The 21266-nt window shown below is 34.3% G+C and overlaps 3 protein-coding genes across 4 annotated transcripts; 2 read left to right on the plus strand and 1 right to left on the minus strand.

Annotated features, from left to right (window-relative positions):
- Nucleotides 1–5853: 5853 nt before the first annotated feature.
- On the plus strand, nucleotides 5854–10584 carry LOC140829464 (probable pectate lyase 8). Its single transcript, XM_073192725.1, has 7 exons — nucleotides 5854–6083; nucleotides 6412–6465; nucleotides 7389–7466; nucleotides 8666–9308; nucleotides 9386–9489; nucleotides 9603–9741; nucleotides 9826–10584. Exons 1-7 carry the CDS (start codon nucleotides 5974–5976, stop codon nucleotides 10045–10047), a joined length of 1350 nt encoding a protein of 449 aa, XP_073048826.1. The 5' UTR covers nucleotides 5854–5973; the 3' UTR covers nucleotides 10048–10584.
- Nucleotides 10585–12925: 2341 nt separating this feature from the next.
- On the plus strand, nucleotides 12926–17752 carry LOC140829465 (uncharacterized). Of its 2 annotated transcripts, none has more exons than XM_073192726.1 (7): nucleotides 12926–13067; nucleotides 13761–13853; nucleotides 14030–14164; nucleotides 14279–14368; nucleotides 14452–14601; nucleotides 14917–16508; nucleotides 16619–17752. In XM_073192726.1, exons 1-7 carry the CDS (start codon nucleotides 13005–13007, stop codon nucleotides 17520–17522), a joined length of 3027 nt encoding a protein of 1008 aa, XP_073048827.1. In that variant the 5' UTR covers nucleotides 12926–13004; the 3' UTR covers nucleotides 17523–17752. The 2 variants fall into 2 exon arrangements, with proteins under 2 accessions (XP_073048827.1, XP_073048828.1); XM_073192727.1 differs by having other exon boundaries at nucleotides 13022–13067; nucleotides 13761–13812; nucleotides 14069–14164.
- Nucleotides 17753–18750: 998 nt separating this feature from the next.
- LOC140829994 (GATA transcription factor 1-like) lies at nucleotides 18751–20528 on the minus strand. Its single transcript, XM_073193274.1, has 2 exons — nucleotides 20255–20528; nucleotides 18751–19470 (listed from the first exon to the last, which is right to left on the minus strand). The coding sequence occupies exons 1-2, from the start codon at nucleotides 20417–20419 to the stop codon at nucleotides 18946–18948; spliced, it is 690 nt and encodes a 229-aa protein (XP_073049375.1). The 5' UTR covers nucleotides 20420–20528; the 3' UTR covers nucleotides 18751–18945.
- Between the last annotated feature and the right edge of the window lie 738 nt (nucleotides 20529–21266).

The raw sequence follows: 21266 nt of genomic DNA on the forward strand, positions 1-21266 counted from the left end.
TATGGGGTATGAAAGTACCTTTCTACATTTAAAAATCTCAAAATTCATGAATAATTTTGTACATCAATTTAACTTTTTCATTAAACAAACATCATGTCTTTCACAGCCTAAGTTGAACCAAGCAAGCATAAACAACATAAATCGTAATTATTTTCTCAGTCGAATCTGTCATACATAATTTTTCTAGTATGATTTGTATGTTATTACATTAAGTTTGAAAATCTATCCAATCTATACATTTGTACAAAGAGTAACGGTTGCGAATTAATTCTTTACGAGCAAACATTTTTAATATCTTTTACATTCTAATTCAATAAAGGTTTACTACTGGTACCTGATTTTTATTTCATCCCTTATTATGTAAGTAAATGGAAAAAAAAACAAACAATTGCAAATTTGTTTGATACCTGGAATTTACGTAATTTATGCATCGATAAAACAAAACAATAACATTATGAATTGATGAATGGTACGCCGTTAGCAAAATGACAAGGAAAAAAAATTTCACGCATGTGAGGCAGATTTGCAGTAACGGCCACTTAACGGAACCAATACATACATACATACATACATACATACATACATATATTTTCATCTCAATTTCAACAAAGTAGATAATTTATGTCAAATGTTTCTTTCATGAACGAGCTATTCGTATACGTCTAGTTGTTAGTTAGAAAAGCTAACTAATTCTAACTAAGAAAGTGATGTCACAGATGGGTTGTTGAATGACATTTAAATTTAATAAATTGTGGTGTTACTCTTGGTTCATTTTAATTATTTATAATAAATGACAAAAACTTGTGTGAGACGGTCTCACGGATCATATTTGTGAGACGGATCCCTTATTTGGGTCACCCATGAAAAAATATTACTTTTTATGCTAAGAGTATTATTTTTTATTGTGAATATGGGTAGGGTTGACCGTCTCACAGATTATGATCAGTGAGATGGTCTCACATGAGACACACTCATAATAAATTATCTATTAGCCAGTTAAGAGTACATTACAAGGTTAATTTTACAATGGAGCGAGGGCTTTTGTTTTAACATGGAATCGAGCTCACGCATTCTCTCTACTGAAAGAGGTTTATGTAATTTATCGATAGGTTTAATTCTATTTCTTGATTCAACTTATACATAAATCTATACCTTATAAATAACATTTTCCAGATTTTCTTCGTAGGCCTATCTATTTAAGCGTAAGGTAGCAATACCATTTTTAAGTTTGATATTGCCACAAATTTGGCGAGGAAAATGACAAATTTGAACCAATTTATTATTGGGGCTAGATGTTGCACCGACAGCTGTTGGGTTGCACGATGATTTGATATTTTTTTTGAATAAAAACCTATTACAAGTCACGAGTGAATATATATAAATTAAAGGCAAATTTAAGTACTAAAAACCTATCGCAAAATTCCATATCGAATAAAGTTTAACAATTTATATTTTATCATGAAAAAACCCATTCTATAATATTTATAATAACAATATATCAAAAATGGTTCAAATGTGTTATTTTTATGGGAGATGATATTTACACTTCATTTTGTCATGTGTTACTCCATAAAATATGTATCAAATTTATTCATAAAAATAAAGTGAAAATAAAAAAAAATTAGTTGTAATTTTTACATATTAATTTATTCCAAATTTTTTAATGCATAAATCAATTAAATATATATTTATTTTTATTATTTAATTATTACACCAATTTAAATGTGCCGTTTTCGCTCACATGCATGACATACTCGATTCAAATCAACAACATACGTATTATAACCAGGAATTGATTATAGAAAAAAACCAAAGATAAATTCCAATAATTATAAAAAAAAATCGACCATGAAATTAAGTTTCTTTATAAATTATTTTTTCAAATAGTAATGTAATATTACTATGAGTGTATTAAAATCACTATTATGTTATATATAACTAAATTAAATGAAGAGACGTAAAATGTATGTGAATATTTTATTAAATATATATCTATTTAATTAAAAGAGGGTATTTTGGGAAAAAAATTAATGCATTTTGAAATTTTTTTAATATGACAAGTAATAAAATGAGGTTTTGAGATAAAATAAAAAGCAGATTTTTTGTGAGACGGTCTCACGAATCTTTATCCGTGAGACGGGTCAACCATACCGGTATTCACAATAAAAAGTAGAATTTTTTTCATGGATAATCCAAATAACATATACGTCTCACAAATTACGAATCGTGAGACCGTCTCACACAAATTTTTGCCTAAAATAAATTGCTATGGTTCTTTAAATACCAATTTCTATTTCTTCTTTCTTCCCATTGATTATTGTCTTGGTCGACATTTGTTATTTTGTTTTCTCCCCTTGTTCATTGTGTGTGTTTCACTCCTTCGACCGAGCTGTTTTTGGTTCCGTTAAGTGGCCGTTACGTGACGTCTACTTCATTCAGAGACTTGAATTATTAATATTGTCATTTTATTAACGGCTCAATGCATGGTAATTATTTATCACAAAATCTACCAATTTTGTGATAAAAATATTCTGTTTAAGTCACTCATGAAAAAAATAATATTTTTTATGTCAAAATATTAGTTTTTATTTTAAATATGGATATAGCTGATCTGTCTCACGAATAAAGATCTGTGAGCCTTGGTCTGGTTCTTCCCTAAAGCATGGGCCGGAGTATTACCATTTCTACTCGAGGGTCGTGGTAATTCAAGAATGAGTGAGTCTCATGTGAGACCGTCTCACAAATCTTAATATGTGAGACGGATCAATCCTACCCATATTCACAATAAAAAGTAATACTCTTAGCATAAAAAGTAATACTTTTTCATGGATGACCCAAATAAGAGATCCGTCTCACAAATATGACTCGTGAAACCGTCTCACACAAATTTTTGCCTTCAAGATTTGCGATTAATAAGCGTATGTGTATAATTAATGTATATAATAATTTTTTAAATTATGTGCCCATTAAAACTTAAACTTGGAAATTAATTATACTTTTTTTTAAATTTAAGTACAAAGGCTCAAACAGCGCACTGTCAAATTTACAGAAAGGTTTACCCACCCCATCGACTCGACTTCACTTCTTTTTTTCTTTTATTTTTTTTCTTCTTCTTTTTAAGAAAAACGGAAATAAAAAAGGTTAATGGGCGGGTTAACATAGACCCGCCAAAATTTCGAGTGATAAATATGCCCTACAAAATCTACCTTTCACTTTTAATTATGTAAAAAAAAAGAAGCTAATTAAATTGAGTGAAAAGTTAATTAATAAAATAAAAGCAATCTTGCAAACCATACCCCTCTAACTTCCCATATCAACATGTCCCATTGCTTGTTGTTCAAGATAAATTAATAATTAAAGGCTTGATAAATTTATATATATATATATATATATATATATATATATATATATATATATATATATTATATTTTAATAATTAATTTACATTGTAAGATCAACTATAACCCTTGTAGGGATCTTCCAACATATTCACACCTTCTGTTGTATACCTGACGCATATACCTTAGTGTCTGTTTTATTTTTGATCATTTTGTATGTTAAAATTTCAGCGTTTGACGTTATTATCTCATGAGCATGCACATCGTATTTGTGTCATGAACTTTTTGCCATCTTATAAAATTCAATTTTCATTAAAAACAATAATAATAATAAAGAATGATCACAAAACAACTAACAATTTTTCTCCAAAATTTTTTCTCTGGTTTGTATATGACATGTAAATTTTTTAAGCGTTTCGTGAATATACATTTTCAAAATTCGTGTCAAGTGGACACTTTTTTTAACGCGACGTTAGTCGATAAATGAATAGAGGGATACATGTTTTTTTGTGAAAAAAAAAAAAAAACCCCCGGGGAACGAGTATGTAAACTTTTTTCTTTCTAGAACACAATTTAGATTATCGTGTTTTCTGACAACAATGATTCTCTCTTGTTAATCATACGATACTATTCGTTTGAGGTGTGTTTCTAATAAGAACAACATAAAAATGTAAAATCTACGAATTAAAACATAAATTAAGGTATCTAACCACTCAAATAAAAGTTTTCAATATATATATATATATATATATATATATATATATATATATATATATATATATATATATATATATATATATTGATTAAAAATGTTGGGAACACTGTTCTTTTGTGTTTGACAAGCGTGATGTGGTTATGATGGGAGCCACTCGGAGAACATAATAATGCCCCCAAATGTGCAACACTTGCTAGGCTAAAAATGCTGGGTAAATAATAATATTCCAAAAAGAGAGTTCGGTAAATAAATAATGAAACTGTATTTCCGGTTTGCGTCGCAAATTTATCGCGTAATGAAATTTTTGGGTCTTTTTTTTTAAAAAAATTATCTGAATATTTTAATTAATTGGGAAAAAACGCATGGAATAACTCTATATTGGGCTCGTTACATGTGTATTCATCGTCCTAAATAATGCTGCTGGGAAAATGAATTCCAATAATGAAATTTCTCATAATTTTGGATTCGAAACTAAGCATAAGTAAATCATGTACGCGCATGTAACATACAAAGCCTCCAACTCCTACGTTTCATGATAATGGTACATATACTAAAATTATTTTACATATCATGTCTAAAAATCTTTTAGACTTCAAGACCCTCCTGATAATATCCGCAAATGATTTGTTTTTTGTAATAGATAAACATTATCATATGTAAATCCGGGTACATGATACACATCTGTGCTTCATCGCACATCTTTTTCTTGTTGATCTCATATATAGCAATAATAATCGATCAAGGGATGTAATATCAGGATATGAATATCTGCTATTAAACAAATAAAATCCAAATAGTAGGAAAACATGACTATATATATCTTAAACAAGACTCTAGAAAGTTCTTAATTGATGCAACAATTTAAGCTAATCCCATTCCCGTTTTTACTAATCAAGCATGCACAAGTCCAGCCTGGGTTTCTCTCTTCAATGAACCGCGCCGAAACACCCGGACAACTCTTCCCTACCCAAATGGCCCAAAAAGATAAATTTATCTTTGGGTTTAAATATCACTGTTTGGGAAATGATGAAAAGTGAATCTTGATGTTTATAAATTAAATAATTATTAATTTTTTTAATGTTGAATATAATTTTCTTTTTATGTTGGCAATCCAAACATGACTTTCTAACGCGACTCGTACATATTACATGATCCAACAATTGAGATCATTAATTGTTTAACGTACATTTAATCTACAAACCAAACCGTCCAAACAATTTCTGACATTAAACATTTTTTTTCCACCTTAACAGATGTTTTCACCACATGTCGAAATGTCCCTCTAAATTATATATCCGAGTCCAAAATATAATCCAAAATCCCAAAAAAAAAGTGGGTAGTATTATCCGCTCAATTGCACTAATATTTTAATAACAAAAAATTCCATTCGATTGGTAATCCAAGTCCGTTGATTCTACTACTTGCTTGAATCATGTTCCTTTCCTCTTGGATGGTACCGTACGGCGTTACACATGTTACTTTCTAAAATGCTGTCCCATTTTTTTCAATTTTATTGTAATTGGTTAGATTCACATTATCAATTAAGGTAATATTACAATTATGAGTTAATTTTGTATTAACTATAAAGATGTACATGAAACCAAATGTTGTGAATAGTGACATTTGGATTATTTTAAGTATTTTCATTTATAATATAGTCAAATATTAATCGGAATAACATATATATCAACTTTTATATAATATATAAGAGATTTATATAATATAATATTATTAAGAAAAATATATTTTGGATGTAACATAAATTACATGTCACATGTTCACAGTCTATAAAACGAGCAAAGCCGTTACATTGGGAGTAGTGCTTCATGCTCTGCTTTGCTTGTCTCCATTTCTCTTCCGAATTGTTCGCTCCATTTTCGCAGATTCGTGGGGGAGGAGGAAAGAAAGCCGGTGTCGTCTATGGCAATGAGGAATTCGAAGAAATGGATTTCTCTGTTAGGTCTGCTGCTGCTCGTGGTTCTAGTTGGAGTTGTGGCCACCGTTCAGAAAGATGGAACTCTTCATCTCAGGTTTTTCTTCTTCAGATTCTTAAAGTTTTCGAAATGCTGCGTGTTTTTTCATGTTCGGTGTCGTCTTGAAAGATCGCGCATTTGGTTTTTGCTGGATTTTATCGAAAAAGATCGGCGGTTTTTGTGATTTCCTCTGCATTTTGAAAAACACCTTGGTTTTCAGTTGAATGTCTCCCATTCTCAGATTATTTCGGCTTGTTTGTTTTATTTGTCAGAATGTGGGTTCTGTACTTCTGCATTTTCTTCTCCCATTTGATTTTTTTGAGAATTACATGCATTTTCCGTTCAAAAATTACATTATTGTTAATTTGATTTTCATGTTCTGCAGCGCTGTGAAGAAAGAGCAGCTGCCGAGCTCTTCAAACTCTACAGTGGAGGAAAGGTGAGAGGAAACTCTTTATTACCGAGTCAACTCGGTGTCACCTAATCTCACATTGCATTTAAATCGAATCTCAGCCGTCTACTTTCCCTCTTTCGTACACATCAAACCTCCTCCGTCGGATCTCCTCATTGTCTACCCAATTTCTTTGTTCGTGTTCAGTAACGAATGAATCTCAACCGTTTAGATTCATCCCTTATTCGTATCACATCTCAACCGTTTAATTTATTCTGTTTTACCCTATTCTCCTCGGATTCCTCTGCTTGAACAGAAACGGAACCACCCACCACGCCCTTTTTTTTATCGTCCCGAAATTACCCTCGATTTTTTCTTAACCGTGATCACTTATTGCATGGTGAAGCTTTTTCCAAGGTTAAATTGGTATTTTCAGTCACACATTCCAATTTACACCACCCAAAAAAGCAGTTATTATTAGTTGGTTATTTTCTAACGATGTTGGATTCAGTATGTATTTACTTTTGAAATCACATTCTACAGTTGTGATTCGTCTCACATAAATATATTATATATATATATATATATGTGTGTGCGTGTGTGTGTGAGAGAGAGAGAGAGAGAATTAGATGAAGAATGGTAATGTGAATGACGGTGTTGTGTGTCGGTGGCAACTGAACAACCCATGTGAAATAATTACTACGGCATCTTCCTTCATTTATTGTTACTCTTGGTAATTTTGGTTAAATTTTACCTCAAATGGGTTCTCTGTAAACGAGATGAGGTTACTTTGGTCTGGCTTTAATAGTAAATTCTTGGTCAAAATCTGGGATTGCTGAATAGGATTTAAATTCTTGAAATTTGAAAGTCATGTGAATGTAATGCATGTATACACAACAGCAGAATTTAGAAAAAAAATAAACTTACATGTGAATGTAATAAATATTGACTGGTTTTTGTTTGTTGTTCAGACTGGTAAAAATTGATGAGGATGCGCTGAATGAACATGAGGTGGATGACCCAGAAGAGGTTGCAAGGATGGTTGAAATGTAGGTGATCTTTTATGACATTTTACCTTAAAATTCCGTGTTTTGTAAAACTTGAAAATTGGCTTTTCCTAGCTCAAGGTGGTGCAGCTCGATTTTTCTCATGGACACGTAAATACTTCCTATCAAAAGCATGCAACTATTTTTTATTTAGAGAATTTTAACGGCAAATTTCTAGCCTCATTATTGTCCTTTGAGCACTCAGTACTGTCGTTGCGTCGTGCCAAGAAATTAGAAGAGGGACGGCTTCGTATTTTGAGGATTAAAATTTTTCTTTATTAACTGTCATTTCACTTGTGGTCCTCTTAATTGAATGCCACCGACACCGTGTTTTATTTCGAGCAGACCTACGCAACTGACGTGTGGTCTATGTTAATAACAAATAATTTGTTTTTGTTTTTTTGGATTTTTGACAATTTCATCTGTTACAGTAACAAATGGGTCAATTGGGGTCTCTTTCCTAAATCCGTTTCTCACATGCTCATTTTTGGTCGTTCGTTCACGTTCTTGATTCGGTGGTTGTCTTATTTTAAATGGGTTTTTATTTTTTATGTCCTCCACATGCAACCATTGTATGGTTAGATTCCTGTTTGCATCTACTTTAATTGCTTTATTTATTTAGTCATAAACATATCAACAATTATATAAGTAATATATATACCTTTGTTTGGGTGACTTTAGATGGGCTAAATTGTCCATGGCTGTTAACACTTTGCTTTCAAATTTTTACCGCACTCTTATCACTTTACTTCTGCTGTCACATTCTGTAAAGAAGTAAATTGATTCTAGTCATGTGTACGTAACTGTGTGACAGTCATGTGCATGCCAAAAAAGTGACAAGAAGCGTAAGAACACTTGGTTGTGACTATAAGTGGATTGACTACATTTGGATCATAATATATGTACATAATATCTATACGTGATTTACATAATTCAACCTTAAATAATGCACCAGTTGTATATTATGAAGCGTCACATAATCAACTATGTCCAAAAATGCATGAGTTAGAAGCAAATCAGGAGATGATGAGGCTGGGGTGTTCTATATGTTTGAGAAATTAAATCCGAATTATCAATAAAGACTTAACGTAAAGTTGCGACCCGCCCCATAATTTGTGGGATCTAACTTAGGACCTGTAATCTTGATGAAATAACTAGGGTGATGACTGTAATTTTGTGTTGATAAATCTTGGAATTGATAGGGCCATTAGAAACAGCACAGAGAGGCGAAAGCTTGGATTTTTCTCATGTGGAACTGGTAATCCTATTGATGACTGCTGGCGTTGCGATCCCAACTGGCAAAAAAACCGCAAGAGACTAGCCGACTGTGGGATTGGTTTTGGGCGCAATGCCATTGGCGGCCGTGATGGCAGATTCTACATTGTCACCGATTCTGGAGATGACGATCCAGTTAACCCCAGGCCTGGCACCCTACGCCACGCTGTTATCCAAAATCAGCCTCTCTGGATTGTGTTCAAACGTGACATGGTCATAACATTGAAGCAAGAACTCATCATGAACAGCTTCAAGACCATTGATGGCCGTGGCGTCAACGTCCACATCGCTAACGGGGCGTGCCTCACAATCCAATTCGTGACCAATGTCATAATCCATGGCCTTCATATCCATGACTGCAAACCAACGGGAAATGCCATGGTGAGAAGCTCACCTTCTCATTATGGTTGGAGGACTATGGCTGATGGAGATGCCATTTCAATATTTGGTTCGAGTCATATCTGGGTCGATCACAACTCGCTCTCTAACTGTGCTGATGGCCTTGTGGATGCTGTCATGGGGTCTACTGCTATTACCATTTCCAACAACTATTTCACCCATCACAACGAGGTTTGCCTGTAACTATCAAATGCTTTTTTGTTACTACAAACATTGCTGCAGTTTAAGTTAAGATTCTTTAAATACAGGTTATGCTGTTGGGTCATAGTGATTCTTATGTTAGAGACAAACAAATGCAAGTGACTATTGCCTATAATCATTTTGGAGAAGGCCTCATCCAAAGAATGCCTAGGTAATTCATAGTCGAATTTAAGATTCCGACATATGTTTACTTATCCATTTGTACTAATCTGGATTTTTTTTTTCAAAACACAATCTGATTACACCTGTATTTTGTAATCACAGGTGCAGACACGGATATTTCCACGTCGTGAACAATGACTATACTCATTGGGAGATGTATGCTATCGGTGGAAGTGCTAACCCAACAATCAACAGCCAGGGCAACAGATATCTTGCGCCAGTTAATCCTTTTGCCAAAGAGGTTGCAAAACTTCCGACTTTTTCAATGTCCCCAAAGGATAAATACCTCTATTTAAAACAAGGTTAACGTTCCGATTTTTATCAGGTGACTAAGAGGGTTGAAACAGCAGAAAGCCAATGGAAGGGTTGGAACTGGAGATCAGAAGGCGACCTCATGTTAAATGGCGCCTATTTTACTCCATCTGGGGCTGGAGCTTCAGCTAGCTACGCTAGAGCTTCAAGCTTGGGTGCTAAATCTTCCTCCATGATTGGACCGATTACTTCTGGTGCAGGTGTCCTGAACTGCCGCCGCGGCCACCAGTGCTAACGCACAGTCTTACACTTGCCACATAAATATTGAAAGGGAGTCGTCTATTCTTCGTTTTCACCACTTCTTTTCCCACTCTTTTTACTGTCACAGTCCATTTTTACGGCTTCAAAAAACAACCATTCATCCGTTTTTCTGCAATTGTTTACTCCATCATTTGGAAGTGTTCATTTTTTACACATGTCCAACACAACCATTACTGTGCAACCTCGGCCTGCTTTAGTCGGAAGAAGAAAAACCCAGTATTCTGGTAGTAAGCGCCGAAGCGTTGTTCGAGTATTCTTCAAGATTTCTCAGGTTCATCCATTTCCTAACGAGAACGATTTGCCTTGCCTCTTCTCTCTCTCTATATATAGATGTCTGCAATTAGTCTTGTTGTTCAGTTTACATAATTGTGTTGGCATTTGGTCTTTTATAGTTACGATATGATATATAGTGTGTCATTTTTTCTCGCTTCTTTTAGTTTCTTTGAGTCATACAAGCTCTATAGCGTGAATGTTAAAATTACTAATTTATGAAAACCAAGAACTTTTGTAACAGATGTCTTTCTTTCAATTTGTCTTTGTCTATGAAAGCAATCTTGCTGTTTTGTATGCTAATATTATACCAGGCATTGTCGTTCACAAAAATCACTTGGTTAAAAACAATGTCACACAATTTGTAGTATTGATGCTAGCCACTCAATCCAAAGATGGAGATGAATGAAAGATTTGGGATTAATAATGAGGAACTTTAACAAATTAAGTTAGTAAAATATCCTCAAAGAATCAAAGCTCAAATGCCAATTTCATCTAGATATTCTAACCAGAAGTTAAGTTAACAGGTCTTGAATTATATAGATATACATAGTAGATACAAAATAATGTTATTTTGACCCAAATAACGACATAGAAAAAGAATATTTTTTCATGAGTCGGATTATAAACGAGATATGTCTCATAAAATTAACATGTGAGTGAGTCTAATAATATTTTGTCTGTCTAAAAATATAGGGCCATTTGTGTGAGTGAGAAATCAGACAATATCTAAAACAATACTAGAGTTTTGCTTTACCCTGGTGAAAAGGTGTGATTAGTACAGCATGTTAGCACAATTATGTTATTAACTTTAATTATTGCTGTTAGAGAACATCACACAACTACCACAGAGCGATAGATCAGTACAGACAATTAAGTTAATTAAAATTAAAATTTTAATTTCATACACAACTTCTCACATTTATCACTTATTTTTCCTACACATCGATTTTCTTATGTTTATGAAAATTATTAGTAATATAGGCTGCAAAGCTACTACAATTTTCTCATCGCAACTCACCTAAGACGCATATATAATTGTCACCAGTTTAATTTAAGTAAAGACAATTAAATTGTTACATTTATCAAGTAGACAAATTAGTGTAGGGAGTAGCACAGAAGTCAATAAAGTAAAATTTAGGTACATCTATTCTGTACTATTTGCGGTGTACCTTTAATAAACAGAATGCCCCACAACATTTATATATGTTTGGTGCATTCATGGCAAATTTTAAGTCCATCTTTGAAAATAACAAACGGGACGTAAATAATATTAATTTAAATCGTGTTTCACCTTACATCTCGCAAGTATGCGACAAAGTAGTGCACAGCAGACAATTAAATGATCCCTTCTGAAATTTGTACTTTAAATACAACATAAATATATGTTTTATTTCCAGTAATTTTTTTTTTTTAAATATCAAATCTATGAGAGAAGATGAAAAATTATAGCAAACATTGGAATACTCGTCACGTGGGCATATCAGTAAAACACAAAGCTTTACATGTGATATGTTTGGGGTCCATAGCAGTTTTCATTTACTTATCAACCAGCCAGCCCACATGGATTGTGGCCATATATCTTAATGGGATTTTCCTATCTTTTCAGTAATTTTATACATATTAAGATTCAATCAAAGCCCTTGATTAGTCGGTTCGATCAGGTTAAAGTATTCTAGATCTCAGACAAGAATAATCGGTTGCAAAAGAAATTATACCAGGAAGATATTACTTCTGTATACTGAAAAGGAATTAAGTTTATTTTGAAAGATAAAACGAGAGCTTTCGATCAATCATGAAAAATTATCGTATCAGTTTCTGAAATATTGCTCGGCTGTAAAATTTTAAAGTTAATGTCGTATGCAGTAACAACCCCCTCTCAATTTATCCCCTTTCCCGAGTCTGGGCTCTTCCTCTTATTGTGAGATAAGGGATTGGGCCTCCTTTTTGGGCTGAGGTTGGGCTTAACAACATTTCTCGCAGTAATAGAAATCTTATGCTTCCAAAAATAATACATTTTTATTTTATTCCGTCACATCATTTTCCTTACTCTCAGAAGAAACTTGAAAATGGTTGATGTACTTGAATAAGACGGATGATTAGAATTTTTTTAAATAATCAAACGTAAAATTTCAACAAATTCTCTAATTTCTTATCTTCCAATGTTCAACTTTATTGTGATTCTTGAGGTTTCATCCGTAAAAGATCCAAGATTGGAGACTCTTCACGGAAAAAGTCTTGATTTCATTCAAAGAGTAGGAAGTTTGTTTAATTCTTGACTCATTTCTTAGGAACATTAACTTTTACATCACCAAGATACTCATAGTCCATATTGAGCATCGTCTATGCCTCCTCATATCATAAAACAAGGTGTGAGGCAGAGTTTTTTAATTTCATTTCAACATTAATTTCTTATAATTCAATTTATGTATGAATTATAATGTTTTTCTTTTTTGTAAAACTATTTAATGATATAATATTTTATATTAAAATCATAAATAGTAGTTTTAAAAATTATATTCATATAGTAGTTTTTGGTTACTTGAGAACAAAACGCGATCAAAATTCGCTTGGCGGGAAAATAGATTTACCATTACAAATAGACAATTTTACCTAAAACATCGCTTTATACACAGAAAATTTAGCAAATTTTGGCAAAAAATGAAGAACTCAAGCTCAGGTGGACATCTGCTGAAGCTACTCGAAACCATTAAATCTTCCGAGGCAAGCTTTTTTATGATTGAATTGCATTGCATGTTTTCATATTTTGATTTTTTCCTTCTGCTGTATTTCAAGGATTTGAGTTATTTTTTGTGTGCTTTGGAGGTTTAGCTTCATAATATAAGGATTTATCTGTCAGATTTAGGTTATCCGGTCAATTTAGGTGTAATAGGATAAAGGTGTACATTTTGAACCTAAATTGCTACCTTGTTCTTGCTGTTCTACTCTGCCGTCATCACGAATGTGGAAAATGAGGTGAGGCATTGTTAAAGAGTAATTTACTGAATCCGTCTTCAAAATGCAATTTCGTGGAGATTCAATCCAGTGCTTTGAAGCCAGCAGCAAAAGAAAGAAGATGGAACACTGAGAATTAAGCAAACTGAGTCATACTGACTAATGAATCAAGAATTCATTTTCATCTACAAGTTCCACCTGTACGATTGTAACTAGCCAACCTTCAGAGAGATAAAGAGGGAACTACTTTTGAATGGGCACTTGTTTTTTGAGCCTATTATGTAACAGACACCCGACACTCTGTTTTATTACTACCTTTTTGGAAAGTATGGTAACACTCTGTTTTTATTACTATCTTTTTAGAGGGAACTACTTTTGAATGGGCACTTGTTTTAATTTAAGTTTTTTCTTCTGTTTCTGATGTTTTTGATTGGATTCTCATGTGGAATTTCCATTTTTCAGGTTGTTGAGAATCGAATTCAACTGCTTAAGGAGTTGGAGGAAGTAGATTTAAGTGAGAATACGGCAGTGAATTCTGTTGTTGAGTATTTAATAGTATCCTAAACACTGACAAAATTATTTTATTCTGCACCATTTTGTTGAATGCATAAATTGTTTTGATGTCATGATGGGTGTTAACACATATAGTTTTGTTTAGTACCTTGGATTTTCAAAATGTTGTGGATGCCCGAAAACATCCTTTACTCTCACTTTTTACCTTAACTGTTTAGCTATTTTGGGAAGACTTCACTTGTTTGGATGTATCTCAGTGCACATTGAACAAAACGGTTTTACACGTGGCTGCTAAATGCTTAGAGCTGGATATATCCGGATGCCTAGTACAATTTCTTGTCCTAGGGATAAAAGTAAGTTTTTTGTCTCCCATTGCTAATATTTGGACTGGCAGATATTTTTCATTGCATGCAACTTAATTCTTTTGATCTGAACTCATTAAAGATATGGGATTTTACCATTCTTAGGCCAACGCTTGGTGCAGAAAGCATCTTAAAATGACACTAATGTCGACTGAGGATTCTCCAGAAGAAGACCACTCTAGTTTCTTTTTTCAGGTAAACTCTAGAATTTTCTGCACAAGTGTCAAATTTCCAATCACGTGTTTGTGTTTTTATGACGTCTGTCAACTCTTCTTCAGTTGCTTTTGGATTTGCTCAGCTACTCTGCTGCCAGTTATTCAGCGTTGGCTAGATATCCTGTTTCCATTAGTAAGGACTTGACAGTCAGCATTGATAATTTCATTTCAGAACAGTTATTTCTAATAATGGATTTGGCATCTGAAATTAAGGTACCACTTGCAGTGTTCAGTCACTAGATTTCCAATGCTCGTATTTGGGACTTAGCTAACATCAATGGAGCTTCACGAACATTATTTTTTTCACTCATTCTCTCTTTTTTCTTTTTTAATTTATGTACTTTGTTCATGTTTATTCGACATTTTCCTTAAGTTGTTGGTTCTTCTAGACAACTTACTTCCCGTTAATGCATATACTACTATCCTTTTCCGTTTTTCGTTGGGTCTGAAATAGGCTAGTAGGTTAGTTGAAGACTTTTCTGAAACTTAACGCTCATTAGATATTTCACTCCCATGATTTCTATTCAGAGAATTCACACTTTAGGGACGGAATTACTGAAGGCAGCATTGGTGGCCATTGATGGGGTGACTCGATTATGCAGGGTATATTGTGATGGTGTAAACTGGGATACACGCCTTGCAAAAACAGAGGATAATAATGTAAGAGATCACAAAGAGGCTGAAAATGGAGATCATATAATCCAAATAACAAGTTGCACGGTTGAAAAACTATGTGAACTTGGCGTTGTTGCAGCTAATGATGGTGGCAGTCTTGTGAGCCTGTTAAATATGTCGTGGAAAGGGGTAGTTACACTCCTTCAGTTTGGCAAGGGTGCTTTAGCTGTCAAGGTGGATGTAACAAGCGTTATCAGGACCTTAATTTCACTTGCTAGGGAGTCGTTTAGATGTGCTGCTCAGACTTTGTCATTTTTGGAGAAGGAAAAAGACTCCGAAGCTGAAGCCAAAAGGATCTTCCGTCTGGCCAAGTTTTACTTGATCAATGCTGTAAGAATTAGCTCACACTACCCATTGCAAGCCTTTCTTGCTTACAAAGAGATCGCACTTTGTGTTGTCTTGATATTAACCATCAGAATCTCACTCAGCCAGGTAGAAAATTTAAAATCTGCAAGTGAAATATTATCAGAAATTGTGGAGCCAACATCATTTCACTTGATCAACTCTCTACTAAATTCAACTCAACTGAAACAAGAAGACAAGTTTGAAATCTTGGACTGGCTATTTAGTTGTAGCAGTAATGTGAGTTCGGTGGCTGATGTTGTAAGCAGTGATAACGGTCACATTTCAGTAGATGAAATATTTTCAGTGAGTTGTGATGCTATGAACAAGGATAAAATGCTTTCTCTTGGTCGGGTGTTCTTATTTCTCAATCTCGTGAAAGCTGATCTAGAAGAAGATGTCCGGCTTGGTCTCTCCAGAAAGCTAGGATGGCTTTTGGACATACTTGTAGTTGAAGATGTTTATTCTTTAATTCTTGTTATGCGAATTCCTGTTGTTTGTGGTTCTAGTGAAAAGCACGAACTGGCTTACCGGCCTATGTTTTGTGCTGTTGTTCATGACCTGAAGACTTTCCTGATCATGGCAATCGATTCTAGTGCGACATGGAGTGAAATAGAATCATTCCTGATCGAAAATCTTTTCCACCCTCACTTTTTATGTTGGGAAATTGTTGCTGAACTTTGGTGTTTTGTCTTACGTCATTCCGGGCCTGATATGATGAATGACATTTTTGACAAGCTTTGCTCACTAATATGGATGACGTCTCGAGAATCAGTACTATTTTCTGAGAGTGCTCTTCGAAAAACTGCAAGATTAATCTGTGTTCTTGCAACTGATGGGCCTCAACTGATGGTTGATCGAGTTTACAGTTCAATATTTGAGAGCAACCGAACTCAGTATTCATCTAGTGTGCACACAGCACTACTCATGGAAGGGTTCCCGTTAAATTCCCTTTCAGAAAAGAATAGAAGTTCAGCCAAACAAAGAATTGTAACTCAGTATTTTGACCTCTTGGAGAGCTTTGAAGGCCATTCTCCAGGACAGTGTGATTTTGGAGTTTATGGCGGTCCTGTTTTTGCTCTTTGTGCTGCATTGCAGTCTCTGTAAGTATATAGATTACTACGATTATTTATTTTCTTAAATTATAAAAGATTTACTTGACAAAGGATTGAATAAAGTTTGATGTTATTAAAGCCCATTTATGCATCTTTAGACAGGTCAGCCTATCTGATACTGAAATGAAGACTTTGAAGTTCCTTGTCACTATTATTCGCAAGTACAGAACTTCCACAGATGATACAAGTAGGGAAAATTATGTCCGGCTCATTGGTGAATTGCTAGGGATTATTTCTAGCATGAAGCATCTATACTCGTTCGATGAAATGGACGGAGTCATTTCAGAGCTTCAGAATCTCTTTATCTCAAAGCCAGCACTATCAGATAGACAACTTTTTCTATGCAAACCAAATCTAGCTTGTTTCATGGCCGGTCTTGGCCATATGGAATTTTCAGATAGTGAAGACTGTGCCAGAAATTTAGCCACTTGGGAGCTTTTCCACATGATATTGAGGGAACGTCACTGGGCGTTTGTTCATCTTGCAATCACGGCATTTGGGTATTTTGCTGCTCGTACTTCTTGCAATCAATTATGGAGATTCCTGCCACAAGATGCTGCATTGTCATTTGATGTGGAGTCTGGAAATGAAGCAGACGAGGAAAGATTCATGTCCAAATTAAAAGAATTCCTGGAGAAGGAAATGGCATGTCGGATGATACATCCAAGTCCTGATCATTTAGCTATGTTTGTCGAAGAAGGTCGAATGCTGAAACAGATTGTCCAAAAAAACCTGCAAAAACTTGATTCAGCGGTTATTTCGTGTGACATGATGGAACTTGATAAAGAGAGACAACCCAATAAGAAAAGAAAATTTCCTGATGGAATTTGCAGAGGAGTAGAATTGCTGCAGACTGGTTTAAAGGTTATGGTTGACGGTATTTCTCAATGTAAACGGGACGGAGACGAACCAATTGAAGCTCGTGAGTTGATTTTGAAACAATTCTCTCGACTTGAAGATGTGATCGCACATTTGCTCAGCTTATCTGGCAGTGAAGAGTGAGTTAATGTACAGCACTGTCCATACTAATCGACAATGGCTTCGAAGATGTGGCATCTTCGACTCTCAAGCTAGGTACATAGAAATGGAAGGCAAAGGCTCAATGACTTGTTGTCGAGCTGCGTCTTGCATCTATTATTGATAAATTGTGAGCCGATATTATTACTGTTTTGGGTTATTTCAACAAATATTGAGTACATCTAAAATTTCTATGCTAAGATTAATCTCCCTCATTTTTTTCCTATTTATAACGATGGACCAGTAGTCGCTGTTATTCGGTGCACATTAAGTTAGATCTCGGATTAACACACATCATATGTTAGTATGTAAACAATACTGGACAAATTTCATATGACATATTATTCTATGATCATCTGTGAAACGTTTACCTATTTTATCAATTCAGAGGGCTGACATAAATATTAAACTTATACACTATCAACATTGAATTTAAATTGAAATACGACACCATTTTGTATTCGGCTCTCTGTATTATCAATTTCTAATATTAATTTATTTGGAAAATTAAAACTAAGAATCTAAACTAAATCTAAACAATAATAAAATATATCTAATAAGTCAAAAGGCAACTTTTTCTCATGTTACCATTTTATGTGTGTGATAAAGAATAATTCGTTTCCAAATCAATCTTATCGAATAATTTATTTAAATATTTGGTTCTCTCAGCATTTGATATTAATATATTGGATCTTGAACGTATACCGATTGACAGGCCGGACCTGAGCGGAGGCCCCTAATAAATTATATATTAATTTTAAATTTTTGTAAAAACCAATTTTAAAATTTTAAGTTCTAGCTACTTTAATTATATAAGAATTTTGATGAATTTGTTGGTCCAAAATTTTTTGAGTAGGTCTTTAGTGATATGGTCTCACAAATCTTTATCTGAGAGGCATGTCAACCCTACCGATATTCACAGTAAAAAATAATATTTTTTCATGGATGACTTAAATAAGCTATAAATACGACCTACGAGACCGTTTCAAACAGGTTTTTGTCATTTAACTTACACAGCGTGTAATTTGAAATAGCCATTCAAAAAGTAGAGGAGAGTTTCACGCTATGATCAAAAGATGATAACAAGATCTTATTATTCGGAAAATTTATAGGTACGTACCAGTTTAAACTACTATTTCTATCATTGTAATGCAATTTTTAATTAGCAATTATGGGAAAAAAAATTAAATTAGATCAAATCCTGGTACTTAAACTTAAAAATTAGACGGTATGACAAAATTGATTAAGAGAAACTCTAAATTCAAATCAACATGAGAACTAACCATCTAGTCCAATGAGACATAAATTAACCCTAATCCATGTACTTTCATTCAAAAGAAACAAATCCTAAGACCCTAATCTAACTATACTAAAAAAAAGTAACTAAAACTACCCCCAAAACCCTCCATCAATCACCATGCTTCTTCATCCTCATCTGCATCACCTTCTTATGAGAATTCGAATGCAAATGACTTGAAAACGTAGGGCTACAAGCAGGTCGATACTCGGGGTGCAATCGACCGGACTTGTACCGTACCCCACAGGCATTGCACAATGTCTTTGCCCCCTTAGGACCAGCCCGCCACTGTGGCGTCTTGTCGACTAGGCAATGCTGGCACCTCCTTACCAAAGGCACCGGCTCCTGCACGATTCGGGCGCTTGAGTTGTTCGACAACAGGCTACTGTGGCTTGGCAGATCGTCATAGCCCTCTGTTCTTCTTCGCCTTTTGTTGCTCCGGGTGCCCTTTGGATGGTCAATGGGCACGCTGAGATTGTTATAGCCGTCACCATTGGTTTCGATGGAGTCGAGCACGGATATAAGGCCTAGTTGGTTCAGCATGAGCTCCGAGTCGTCCGATAACATTTCGAAGCAACTCTCCACCGTCGGAAAGGCGTCTTTGTCCATCAACCATTCCAAATCCTCCATAGGATCCTGGAAAACTCATACGCCTAAGTTAATAAAAGAGAAGTTCAGCTAATAATGATTTGTGCATGCATGCTGCTACTTAATTTGATGACACAAAATTGAAACCACCAACAAATTGATATCTTCTGAGGAAAAGAATCATATCCCAAAATTTAAAAAAATATCCAATTCGAGCAGCACTTAACAAAACAAAATTCCTATAATTTTTTTTTTACTCATTGTTGTGATTACTATTATTTTTGTTTTTCAATTGACATCTATTTGTTTAAGGAAATTTTCTGTAGTATTCTGATTTAACTAGAGGATTTTAAAATGAAAAAATATATAGTTATTAATCAGTTTTGAATATATCTCAAACGCTGACAAGGAACAGCTAATTTATGTGTGGTGACGCACAAGGCACCAATCATCCTATATAATTTTGATGACGTGTACAACTACTTACTATTCCCAATAATACCCCGCATAAATAAAATTATAAATCCAAATACTTCACTCCCCCTCTAGGTTTCCCAAGGCCAGATTCGTCAACCTATTTAAACAAAACAATACAGCAACGTGCGCCGTCAACTGTGACTCCTAATTTTCGTGCAACCGAGTCAAAGCGGTTCTCCGCCTCAGTAAACAACCACCGCCGGGAAACTGCAGGGATGTGATCGGAAGCGGAGTAATTTCTCTGGTTTCATGCCTCAACCACAGCTTCCGAATGAAAAAAGTTTGCAGTTTTATTTATTTTCAATTTACAACGACAAAACCCGATATAGGTGAGACAGACAGGGCAGAAACTTACAGGAAACGCATCGTTCTGAGTTCCAGGTCCCAACGCCTTCGTTTTCGCGCTCGAGGGTTCTGAAACGCCATTTGTGAAGGTAGAGCTGTCACCTTCCTCAGTGAAATTAAAGAGAAAGTTATCGTCAATCATAAAAGACTCCTCGAATCCTTTCAAAAGCCCCATATATTTCTTCTTTTGCTTTGTTTCAATATAATGACAAATCAATGGAGAAAATAATTGTTAAAAATATATTTATATTTCGAGAAGGAGACGAGTTGTTTCCTATTCATTTATTATTCGCAATCTAATGATTTATTATGCCACCATATATACTTTTTTTTTCAAAAAATTCAATTCAAATCAGAGAAATATATACACACGCGCCCATATATATTATGTTGCATATACTCATAAGGCAAAAACTTGTGTGAGACGGTCTCACGGGTCAAATTTTGTGAGACGGATCTTTATTTGGGTAATCCATGAAATTGTATTGCTTTTTATGCTAAGAGTACTACTTTTTATAGTGAATATGGGTAGGGTTGACCCGTCTCACAGATTAAGATCCGTGAGACGGTCTCACATGAGACCTACTCTACTCATAAATGATCGTATGAATCCGGAGATGGATTCTTTGTGAAAACCAAGAAAAAACATGTAACATATTATGACATTTTTTTTAAAAAAATTTTTGTTCAGAGTTTCAAATTGCATACAACTTACCAAGTAAATCCAGGGTCAACAACAAATTTAAAGGTCAACCTAAATACCTTCAAATATATGTTCTTGGCATGCATTATAGGATTCAAATACATGAGAAATGCAATATTGGTTGATGGAACACGTCTGATAGTTAAGTACAAAAGCGTTTTACTGACGGTCACGACACAAGATGAAAACTATCACCAATATCATCGCTCAGACAATTGTTGACATAGAAAGTGGGCACTTCAATTTAATAGACACCATAAATCTTCTGCTCCTCTCCCCTTTCATTTTCAGCAAAATTCTCAGTTTCTACGTCGAGATT

This window comes from Primulina eburnea, chromosome 4, assembly GCF_022965805.1.
Source record: "Primulina eburnea isolate SZY01 chromosome 4, ASM2296580v1, whole genome shotgun sequence".
NCBI lineage: Eukaryota > Viridiplantae > Streptophyta > Magnoliopsida > Lamiales > Gesneriaceae > Primulina > Primulina eburnea.

What these genes read in the sequence shown, in the direction of transcription:
- LOC140829465 (XM_073192726.1), top strand. Translation starts at nt 13,005, where the DNA reads ATGAAGAACTCAAGCTCAGGTGGACATCTGCTGAAGCTACTCGAAACC. An exon ending in CTGTTGTTGAGTATTTAATA is followed by an intron (nt 13,854 to 14,029) that starts GTATCCTAAACA and finishes TTAACTGTTTAG; the next exon opens with CTATTTTGGGAAGACTTCAC. An exon ending in ATTTGGCATCTGAAATTAAG is followed by an intron (nt 14,602 to 14,916) that starts GTACCACTTGCA and finishes ATTTCTATTCAG; the next exon opens with AGAATTCACACTTTAGGGAC.
- LOC140829994 (XM_073193274.1), bottom strand. Translation starts at nt 20,419, where the DNA reads ATGGGGCTTTTGAAAGGATTCGAGGAGTCTTTTATGATTGACGATAAC. An exon ending in CTCAGAACGATGCGTTTCCT is followed by an intron (nt 19,471 to 20,254) that starts GTAAGTTTCTGC and finishes TGAGTTTTCCAG; the next exon opens with GATCCTATGGAGGATTTGGA.
- LOC140829464 (XM_073192725.1), top strand. Translation starts at nt 5,974, where the DNA reads ATGGCAATGAGGAATTCGAAGAAATGGATTTCTCTGTTAGGTCTGCTG. An exon ending in ATTTCACCCATCACAACGAG is followed by an intron (nt 9,309 to 9,385) that starts GTTTGCCTGTAA and finishes CTTTAAATACAG; the next exon opens with GTTATGCTGTTGGGTCATAG. An exon ending in TTAATCCTTTTGCCAAAGAG is followed by an intron (nt 9,742 to 9,825) that starts GTTGCAAAACTT and finishes GATTTTTATCAG; the next exon opens with GTGACTAAGAGGGTTGAAAC.